At 34.4% G+C, this 11632-nt stretch overlaps 1 protein-coding gene across 3 annotated transcripts in view; it reads left to right on the top strand.

The window, feature by feature from the left end:
- Positions 1 to 6: 6 nt before the first annotated feature.
- Positions 7 to 11632, top strand: part of Kiaa2026 (KIAA2026 ortholog) — a 92790-nt gene continuing 81164 nt past the window's right edge. For all 3 annotated transcript variants that reach the window (XM_048806803.1, XM_048806804.1, XM_048806805.1), the window contains exon 1: positions 7 to 464. In XM_048806803.1, coding sequence (XP_048662760.1) covers positions 58 to 464 — 407 coding nt within the window. In that variant the 5' untranslated portion in view covers positions 7 to 57. The remainder of the gene's footprint in view (positions 465 to 11632) is intronic.

Below are 11632 nucleotides of genomic sequence, written 5' to 3' on the forward strand. Positions count from 1 at the left end.
CGGAGGAGTGCCTCCTTGCTGGAGGACGCGGACGAACAGGAGGCTGCAGCGGAGGCGATGGTGGTCTCGAGTGGTGGCTGCAAGGAGCTGGAGCTGACCTACGAGCTGCAGCAAGGCTACCGAATCCTGGGCGAGTTCTTGCAGGAGAAGCACCGGGGCCTCACCGCCCCTTTCCTGAAGCCCTTGGGGGGCGTTGCCACCGGGGAGGAGGAGGTGGCAGAGGGGCAGCGAAGCGGGGGCCGGGGCAGTCGCACCCTCCTGCAGCACCCGGGACAGGGCTTGTGTCTGCTGAAGATGGAGGAGAAGTTCGTCAGCGGCCAGTACGCGGGCATCACCGAGTTTGTGGCGGACTTCAGGTTGATGCTGGAGACCTGTTACCGCCTGCACGGAGTGGACCACTGGATCTCCAAACAGGGCCAGAAGCTGGAGATGCTGCTGGAGCAAAAGTTGGCGCTTCTCTCTCGGTAAGCGAGCCCGGTCCCCGGTGGGATTGACAGACTGACACAAACACACCCTCACACGTGTCCGAGGATGGGCTGGGCCTGGGGCCGGGGGGCAGCTCTGATAGGTGCTGAGTCGGTGCCGGAGAACCCCAGGAGGAGGAGCAGCACTAGGCCGGGGCACGGACGGTTGTGGTGGGTGTGGGCTGAAAGCAGCTTACACTCAAATGAAGGCAGGCTGAGAAGGGAGCCAAATTTCCCATGCCTAAAATTTTTATCCGAGCACATGGAGTTTGTAGACGCAAAGTGGAAAGGTTCCTGTAAGAAGAACACGTGTAGGCGGAGGAAAAGCTTTTGTGGGATCAAAGTTGAACCCACAACTTTGACAGTTTTTTTAATAGTTTTTAGGACGAAATCTCTTCAGAAAAACAATTTTGCTTCATGTAGAAGGTGATTGTTTCGAACCACTAAAAGATAATTTTATCTTTTACTACCTATTTCAGCCACCGGAGATTTATAGTGTTACTAAATGGGTAATGATTACTCTGCCATGCTCCTAATACTTTCCTTCTTTCATCTGAGCAAATAATTTTTGCAATAAGGGAATACATCAGTACAAGGTTTTAATTAAGTTTAGACATTTGTGTGTGTGTGTCTTTTCCGTGCACCCAGGTCCTAGCTAATGCTAGCCAGACGCTATACTTCTGAGATACATCCCCAGCCCTTAGACTTTGGTTTTGGTTTGTTTTCCTGCCAGAACTCATGGGCAATTCAGATAGTTATGTGTTTTTGGTATACATCACCCATAATTCCAATTAATTTACTCTAGCAAGAGGAAAATAAACACAGGTGCATACTAAAGTAAATGTATTGTTTTAAAAATTGTTATATAGTTGATATAAACCAATTTAAGTTCTTAAGCAATAGAAAAATAATTAAATGTTGTTAGAAATAATAGTTGAAGTGGATAGGTGTTTTGCGAGCTGAGAGAACACAATGAAATCATTTAATCTTTTCATTTTTCTGATCTGTAAAACGGTTATAATAATGGTTCCTGTGTCATACAGTTGCTGTGAGGATTCAATGAGTTTAAAAATGGTCAGCCATAGAGCACTTGCCTGGCATATGAGAAGCACTGGGTTCGTTTCTCAGCACTGTGTATAAATAAAATAAAGGTCTATCAACAAATAAATTTAAAAAAATGTAAAGCCAAGAGTGTTGGTCACACAGCCCAGTGTAAGTGTTAGCCATAATAATAGTAGTGGTGATGGTAGTTGAATGAAATGAGAATATACCTCATATCTGAACCTGGGCATTTTACTTGTACTTTTGTGGACTAGTTCCTCAAAAATTGTGGTTATATTTGGGTCCTTGATTTATAATTTTAATTTAAAATAATTGAGTCTTTGTTACTGGCCTCACATATTGCTATTTTCAAGACTGCTAGTGACTTATTACATTAAAATGTTAACAGTAATTTACACATTAGAGGAACTCTTTAAGGAGCCTCTTAAGATCTTTCATGAAGTAGAATTGTTTGGTAATAGAATAATTATTCACAAATTAGATTTGTGAATTACTTTAAATATTTTATTTAGTGATTTGATACTTATGTAGTATGTTTGTTACTGTCTCCAAAGTGCATTTTGACTGTGATTCATAAGAAACAATCCATTTACATGTCATTATTTTTAAGCAGTAAAATACATTCAAATTAATGTCAAAAGATTTTAGATTTGGATGGAACCTTAAAGTTCTTCTTGTCTGTCTAGGTTTACAGTTTTGAAGCAAGGATTTAGAATAAGGCAAGAGAATAACTGAAGGGGCTAAGAAGTAGTATATAGATTTGACTGAATTATAGATGTTTTCAAAGCACTGCATGTTTAGCAAATCTTAGTCTTAAAAAAAGGGGAGGGTTACTGTTTCTCTTTTACATAAAGGTAAATTTTTAAATGTTTGAAATCATTCCCAGTGGCTAATGCTCAAACATATTTCCACGTGATTTTACTAGTCTTCATAATTAGGAATTGAACTTATAACATTGCATAGTTGACATTCCTCAGGGAAGAATGATAAAAAAATTCTTGTATTTATAGCAGAAAGTAATATGATGGTATGAAGTAGACAAAGTTCTAAATTCCTATATTTGTCTTGCAGCTGTATTTGATGTGTGCAAACACTTTGTGACTAATAGGTTTGCTATATCACACTTGGCATACTAAGAAATCATTTCTTTTTCATATTGGCCTAACATCTGAGTAATAACTATATAAGTGTTTTAAGTGGGTACAACTTTGAGAAAAGTGTAGGTTACAATTATTTGGAATACAATTTAAATATGTAGATGTTCCAGAACAATATTGTATAGATTGTTCATGTGAATATGGATTTTAGCAAACAGATGACTCATAAACCCTATTTGTAAATATCTTTAAGTGGTAGATGGTATTTTAATAATAAAAACAGTGAATCACTCAGATGTTATTATTTAAGTTTTCTTTTGTCTTCTGCTATATATTTGTAAGACGCTAAATTGACTCCTAATTTCAAGTTTTGGAGATAACATTATAGCTTCTTAGTGAGCAATAAATGAGGTATATTAGGTAAAGAGCATGCCACACTATCATTAAGAGAGTAGCCCAGTGGTATTAGTACTGTGGACACGTTGTATATCTTGAGTCTCAATTACATCTATAAGAGGCTACATTAGTGAATTGTACAAATATTTAAATATCTGCTTAAATATTTGCTCAAAAGAATTCCATATTGAGCTAGATGTGTGCATTGCTTTTTTCTAAAGTGACACTATATTTTGAAGGGCCCAACACATCTTTTTAAAATTTTAATATTAAAAATACAGTTGTTGACCACCCATTGCTAAAGATACTACTTTCTCTATTATATGACATAATTATTCTTGGAAAGTTACATTTTGAAGAGATTTCATTCATTTGTTTGAGGCAACTAAGAAACTGCAGTTAGATATGGAGAAAATCACCCAAGTGGAAAGGAATGGAAAATAATAGAAAGTCATGCACAGAGATTTAGAAAATGTCATATGTTAATAAGAATTTTTACCTCTTCCAAAATTGCTTTTAAGATGCGAATGTTTTTGAAAGCTTTAAGAATATTGCTGTAGCTGGGCCCTGTGGCACATGCCTGTAATCCCAGCAGCATAGGATGATCGCAGTTTCAAAGCCAGCCTCAGCAATTTAGCTGTTTCAAAATAAGAAATAAAAAGGGTCAGGGATGTGGCTCAGTAGTTAAGTGCTCCTGGGTGTGATTCCTGGTACAAAAGAAAAAAAAGAAAAAGAATATTGCCAAATAGCCAAAAGATTTTTTTTCCTGGTTTTAAAAGGTTATAAAAGACACTAAAAGAACTGAATTAAAATTTTAATTTTGGTCATTTAAGATAATGTTTTGGTGAAAATAATCTTGAGTATCCTTGTTAAAAAATTTTTTTGATTTTTCAGTTGTTGTTAAAAATGGTACATGTAGGGGCTAAAAGTTTGTTCTTAACATACAGCTGTATATTAGTTCATAATTGATTCTTAGTGGACAGAATATTTTTCCTGGGGATGAGAATACAAAGCATTCTTATCAAGTCTTAAATTTTTTAAAAATAGAGGTATCCATTTACCTGGATACATTAACTGGATAAAAAGAATTCTGTACAGATTTGAATCCTCTAGTTAAATTTGCATTTTTATTGGCTTGCTTACACTCAATTAAGGTAAAAATTAATTGGGAATTTTAGCAAGAGGTTTATTTTTCCCAAGTAGTCTAATTCCTCCCAGCTCTCATTAAGTACTGTAATTCTGTCTCCTTTACATAAATCCTTAAAAATTGGGAACCTTTGTAAGTAGAAAATCTGGATTTGCCTCTTATTCAGAAGTAGAGAACTACATGATAATAAATTCCACTTAATAGCCATTCTTAAACACCAACAACAAAACAGTGTTTTTTAAAGAAGGTCCTGAAAATATTTAAGGGCAATGATGAAAGTAGAAGGGTTCAATTAATAAGCTGTTTATTGAACACTTGCTTTTTAGGACTTAGGGGACAGTCCCTATTCCCAAAGGGCTTAGAGACTATTAGGAAGACACATATACAGGTGTGTAAAAGTTAGTAAAATACATTGAGGCTGTGATTCTTGAACTTGATTCATTTTCAGACTACTTGATGTCATGGTACTATCTACACAGCACCCTGAAACATTGATATATCTAGATGTATCACAGAATTTTTTGCTAAAGGGTCCAAATGATTTAAAACAAATTATGGAAGGAATCCCTTAATCAAAGAGATCCCATCTAGTACCCCACACACACTATAAATTAGGGAAACACGATCAAAGATCACTTATGGATATTTTATAATAAATCTTGGTTTAGCTTATGAAATGATTATGTTCCAGGGGAGCATAATCTTAGGTCTACTCTGATGAGCTATGTTATACAGTATTAGGAGAGTGTAGACAGGTGATAATTACTATGTGGATGGGAGGAGCTGAGATTAAAATTTTTTATTAGATTTTATTCAACAGGTTATAGTTTGGAGCTAGCTTTTGAAAGAATGGATAGAATATTGATAGGAAAAATTGAGAAGTTTATTGAACAATTATTTTAACTATTCTATGCTGGATAATATGCAAAGCCCTAGATATAAAATGGTAAGCATGACCTTGTTCCTTACTTAAAGATAATAGGTGAATAGACACATACTCTTGAAGAAATAGGAGAGTATAGAGCATTCTGGAGGAATGGTTTATACCCAGTGTTTAGAGTATAGAATAAAGAGGACAAAGAGTGGCAAATAAGTCTAGAAAAATAAGTTGGAGCTAATTATGGAGAACTTTGAATGCTTGTGTGGGAATTTACGATCTAGGCAGTATAAATTAATCACAGTTTTTGATTTAAGGGAGTGACAGGATGATCTTACTAGTATTTTGAGGTTCCAAGGCAGAAATGAAAGAAAGAAATCAGTTAAAAAGCTTTGAATTAATTCCATTAAGAGATAATAAGCAGTAGGAATAGAAAAGTGAATGAGGATACAAAATAGACTTTTTGTCAGCAGGTACTGTGGTAAATGGCAAACTGTTGGATATAGGGTGTGAGGGGAAGATGATGTCCAGAGAAATTGGATCATCTGTGCCCAGGTAATTGTAATGCTTAGGGAACATGATAGATGTCTTCAAGTGAATGCCTCCCTAAGCTGAGAGTTTTTCGAAAGGTACATATGGAGCTCAGCATAGTGATGAGGGCTAGAGATGTTTAATGAAGGATTAACCTGCAAAATGATGGTGGTTGAAGAAATGAGATTGCCCAGGACACCATCTAATAAAGGGAACCAAAAGCAAAACATTTTATGAGGTGTGTTTTCAAACTTGAAAGAAAAAGATGATTAGAATAATTATGATTAAACTATTTATAACGTACATTAAAAGCTAAACAGCTCAATTAGAAAAAGCAACTAATGAAGCTAAAAAGAGTTTATTCTGGTATAAGTAAAAGGTATTTGAAAGACTATAAACTTACAAACTTTATTAAAGGGTTTTATTCCATTTGAAAATACTAAAATATTTGAAAATATTAAATAACAATTTAGAGTGCATATAAAATTAAAATATCTTAATAAAGTCTAATACATTTTGACTTGTCTGTTTCTCATTGTATTTGTACCCTTGGATTTATTTTTACATTGCAGCAAAAAAATTATGGGGGGTGTTCATGTTGTACTTCAGCTTTCAAACCATCTTTAGGCTATCTCCATAAAATTAGCTTTGCCTAGAACAAATAATAGTCATTTTCATTTCCCAAGAACTTGCATAATTATTATGAATCTTTAAAATTCATATTACCTGAGGGCTTGTTTTTTTGTTTTTTGTTTTAATGAGGAAAGACTAATAAGCCCCAATGAAAATATTATGTATCACCCAAACCTTTCATTATGTTGGGTTCCACCTGGGACCTATGAATGTAACTATTAATCATGCTTAAAAATCTGGATAGTAAGTATGTACATTTTGATAAAAAATACTAAGGAAAACCAACAGACTAGTAATAGTGGTTAGTGGTTGTTGCTAAGTAGAAAGATAAGGGGCAGTTTTCATTTTCTTGTAACTTTTCTATACGTGTATCCTAGATTTTCTACAATAAGCATATCATTTTTATAGTAAAATCAAATTTTTCATTGAATATTTTTTCCCTTTGGCATTTTCATATTTTTTGTTTTTAAAACTGCTTTTCAGTGTCAGTGGTAATTTGTCTAGCAGTAAGGGATTCCAAAACAGTAAAGGATTCCAAAATTTGCCTAAGTGATTCCTAGTGAGTTCAGGGGTTTCCCTCATCTTTGTTCTAAAAATAAAAACAGACTCCATTTTACGTGGAAGGAAATAGACCATCTGAAAAGCTTTACATAGAAACATTTTCCGTAAAAGCAATTATAAAATATAGATTGTTTCCATGTTGGTCCACAAACAAAATTTTTGATATATCTGATTTTTAAAATTTGAAGATATTAAAAATAATCAATAAACAAAATAGTATCCCTCTCATTGGTAATTACCTATCCCCTCTTTTGTTTGTCTTCATGACTTTTATTGTAACTAAGTATGTACTATACTATTATGTAATTAATATTAAACTACCTAGATAATTTTTATGCATAATAAAGTTTGAAGACTGATGCTTCAGGGTATAGTACCTGTTTCATGTATGATTTCACTTTACAATTTAGTTTTTTTATTGAAGTATATCTGTAGCACTACTTTTATGATTGTCAGTTTGTGTTTTGGGTTATAGTTGGAATGGTGGGAGAGAAATGAGAAGCAGATATCTTCATGTGGAAGAGAGCTTTAAGTAACTGGTAAATAGTGAGGGATGGTGTTTTGAAGGGTATTAAGTTAGGAGATGTGATATGGGGTGTCTTTTATCATTCAGAAAAAGCATGAAGCCCCTAAAATCATGAGTTTGGCATAGGCTATTACACAAAATTCTTTGGTTTTACATTGTTCAAAACATTTTATTTATTAGAGATTTTTGAACATATATAAAAGCAAAACAGAATATTTGAACTTCCCTGCATCCTTTACCTAGTCTCCAACAATATTTATGACCAGTTTTGCCCTGTCTACTCTTTCTGTATATTTCCCCTGTTCGGTATAATTTTGAAGCAAATCACTGATAGCAAATGATTCTGTAAATGCTTTGGATTACAACTCTCAGAGATAAGTACATTTTCATTTTAAATATAACTAGAACAACATGTTATTTTTATTAATAACATATATACAGTCAGTGAACATTTCTGATTATTTCAAAAATTGTATTTTTTTTTTTTTTTGGTGATGCTGGGGATTGAACCCGGGGCCTTGTGCATGCTCTACCAACCAAGCTATATCCCCAGGCCCTCAGAAATTGTATTTTTAAAATATATTTCTATATATATATCTATCTATATATCTATACAATTTCTAAGGCCACATATCATGATTGGTTATGTCTTTTAATCTTTCTCTGTCTCTTTTTCCCTGTCCCTCCTCTCACTACTATCCACCCTCTTCTTGCAGCAAAATCATGTTGAAGAAACCAGGTTGTTATCTGAAGTTTCTTATAGTCTTAGATTCTGCTGATAGAATTCTGTTTGGTTGTCCTCTGTTTTTCCTATCAGTTGATTTGGTTCTAGGAAATTCACCAAATTCAGGATCAGTTTTTGGAGGCAGAGTGGTGGGCAGGACTATTTCTTTAGGTAATGTTGTATTCATCCATCAGGCTTTGGTTTTACATTTTAAATCAATTATTAGATTTAACATGATGAATGTGGAACAGAGCTTAAAGTAACTGGTAAATAGAGGGATGGTGTTTTTAAGGATATAATTTTTCTAAATGCGGTAAAATGAAAGGTAACGAATGGTGACTTATATATATAAGGGTGACTTATATATACTTTATTTTTATGTGGTGCTGAGGATCGAACCCAGTGCCTCACGCATGCTAGGTGAGCGCTCTACCACTGAGCCACAACTCCAGCTCTTCATTTATTTTATACAGTTAAAATTCAACTGTTGGACTATATGGCAAATAATCTTTTCATAGTTTCATCGTCTGGTGGAGTTTAGAACATGAAAGTAATTTTCATGGCAGGCTATTTTATTTATAATTTGAGAAACTGATTTTAATTTAGAATTATATCAAAACATTCTAAGAGTAAATCCTGTTACACAGAGGTGATAGGTTAAAAACCATTAAAAAAATAATAATAAAAGGGAGCCTTAGCTTAAACTCAAAGACACTGGGCCCTCCCACAGCCCGGCTGGGCAAAATAACGGGGGTGGGGGTAGAGTGACAAGCAACTTGAAGGTTGAAACGGGAACTGCTTTATTGCAGGGCAACAGAGGTATATATAATCAACTGATTACACACAGCTTGATTCAATTAGTATCATCTAGATACAGCAATCAGCCAATAAGGAATCTCCATCATCTTAATGGCTCTGTGGCGTTGGCTCACAAACCACTCCTCCTGGCAAACTGCCAGGCGCCATCTTAACTTGGTTGTGGCCCTCAACAAGGCCCTATGTTTTTAATCCATTTAAACTTATTTGTATGATCTTACATATTTGCTGTGAGTAATAATACTACTTTCTGTTTTCCCCTTTTGATTTTGGGGAATAATTAAAGAGGTCCAGGTTTAACTGTCACAGTAATGCTTTTGCACATTATCAGGCAAAGTATTTCTTTTTTTCTTATTTCTGTACTGGGAATTGAACCCAGGTGTGATTTACCACTGAGCTACATACTCAGTCTTTATTTTTATTTATTTATTTATCTTTTGAGACAGGGTCTCACTAAGTTGCTGAGGTTGGCCTCAAACTTGAGATTTCCCCTGCCTCAGCCTCCTGAGTTTCTGAGATAACTTATCGGGCAAAGTATTATATTTATTGACCTCAGAGCTGTTTGGATGATTTTTAAATTTTGTGTTTCTCTTTTATAGTTCAGTATGAGTTCCAAGCCTATATAGGTCTTTAAGGTGTTCATCTATGACCATTTCTCCGCTCAAATACAGTACACAGTAGTGTGTGTGTGTGCATGTATGCATATTTTAATTTTTTAAGAGAGAAGATACAAAGAGTTAATAGGTTATCAGAAAGCCACAGACTCAGAAAAAATAAGAACCAAAGGTTTAGACCACAGATTTAACAAATGTCCAGTAAGTCATGATGATGTGTGGTTACAGTGGAGAAAATTCAATTTAACTAACTGAAGGAAAAAATAGGCCTTTAAGAGAAATAACAGAGAATGTGAATAGTATCTGAAGATAAATATTCTTATATTGTGTCCAAGATTGTACTATGAACTGTTTAGAAAGAGAGTTTAATTCTGACCTTTAAATGATAGTTTTGTTCTGCATTAAGTTGAAGGAAAAAAAATTTAGAAACAGCCCTCTTCTTATTCTAGGACTCTGAAAGAGTGACTATGATGTTTCATATTGTAGACATCATACCTTTGTGAGTAAAGTGAGTTTATTTCTTGTTTTGCCAGTGACACTTATATATTGAATAAGATATTGGTTTTCTCTAGAATTTCATTCATTGGTCATTAACTTCATAATATACAGAACAATTTCACAACATTTGAAATGTCCTTTTTTCTACTTAGGAAGCCCCTTTACTTTTTCTTCCTACATGTAGGTAAATTCTAATCATTGTTTGAGGTCCAGCTCAAATATCATCTCTTCAGTACAGTCTGATATAGAATGAATTGCTCCCCGCCCCCCACTCTGTATTCTATGATTCTTTGTTTTGCATCTGTTTATAGCACTTAAAAACAAAACACAAAATATTATATTGAGGATCAGTCTGTCTATCTGGATTAGAATTTCTATAAAGGCAAATGATATGTCTTATTCATTGCATTTTTTAGGGTTTGTGGCATATACAACATGAAATAGTATTGCCATATTAAGCCCACATTCCTGCTTGTTGTTCATGACAAAACAGAGTTGTTATCTCCTCAGGAAAAATTCTTTGCCCATCTCTGCTTTTCAGCATATATTAGGTATATTCCTCTGTTTTTATGGAACCCATCATTTGAGTGCATATTTGTTTTGAAGTTTTAAAAAATGACAATGAAGTTGTCTGTTTACCTCTTTGCCTTGCTACATTTTAAGATTTTCTCAGACATTTTTGTATATGTAGAAACTGTAGTGCAAAGGAGTTCAATAGGTATTTCTTGAGTTGAATAGAGATATCATATTCTCCCTTAAAGGAGAATGTGTTCAAAAGCATAATAGGTAATAGATGGTTAATGTGGTATGATAGATACAGCTCTTACATTTAACATATTTATAATGCTTATTATCTGATAAACACTAGAGGGGAATTCAAAGATGAATATAGAAAGGCAGGAGTTGATATGAAGTTGATGTTTAGGTCATTCTGGGCAACAAGAATAGCATATTTAAAAGTGCAAAGAGAAAATAGCCTGTATATAATTATACTACTGGATAGTTAGGGAATAGCCAACAGTTAGTTTGGCTAGAGTGTAGTTTAATATAGAAAAGTATTAGGAGAGCCTAATATGCTGTGCTAATAGTCTGATATTCCATATCAGAAGTTATTGTATTAAAAGCTTTTACATTAGGGAATTATAAGGAGCACATGTGAAATGGAGGAGAAAACTAGTATCAGTTTGGTATTTTCTCATCCCTTAATTTTCAGCATATCTTATTCTTTGACTTCCAAATTAAAAGATTTGCATTGACTTTCTTAGATTTGGTGTATGTGTGTACAAATGTGTCTGGAAATTTTTGTTTTAAATGTTAAAGAAATCCTGGTGTTGTGCTAGGAAATAAAAGAAAGACTACTTTCTTTTGCCAGAATAGGTAATATGCTAGATTCACATCACTATATTATTTAGATTGGGTTTGGTGGTTTTGTTTCTATACTTGAATAATTTTAGTCTTCTCCAGTTCTCAGAAAAAAAAAAAATTGTTAAATCCAGAATTTTACCAATCTGAAGTTTTTCTGTTTAACTGGTTATTCTGTTCTACCAAGTTATTTTTCAAAACGTTTGTCTGCCAATAACAAAATGAACTGTATTTTTTAGAACACACACGCTGTACCACAGGAGCTCTTCAGGAATTCCCTCAGAGCTCAGCTGCCACCTCCGGCTTCCCACAAGCCTCTCAACC

Source organism: Marmota marmota, unplaced genomic scaffold (genome assembly GCF_001458135.2).
Source record: "Marmota marmota marmota unplaced genomic scaffold, marMar, whole genome shotgun sequence".
NCBI classification, from domain to species: domain Eukaryota; kingdom Metazoa; phylum Chordata; class Mammalia; order Rodentia; family Sciuridae; genus Marmota; species Marmota marmota.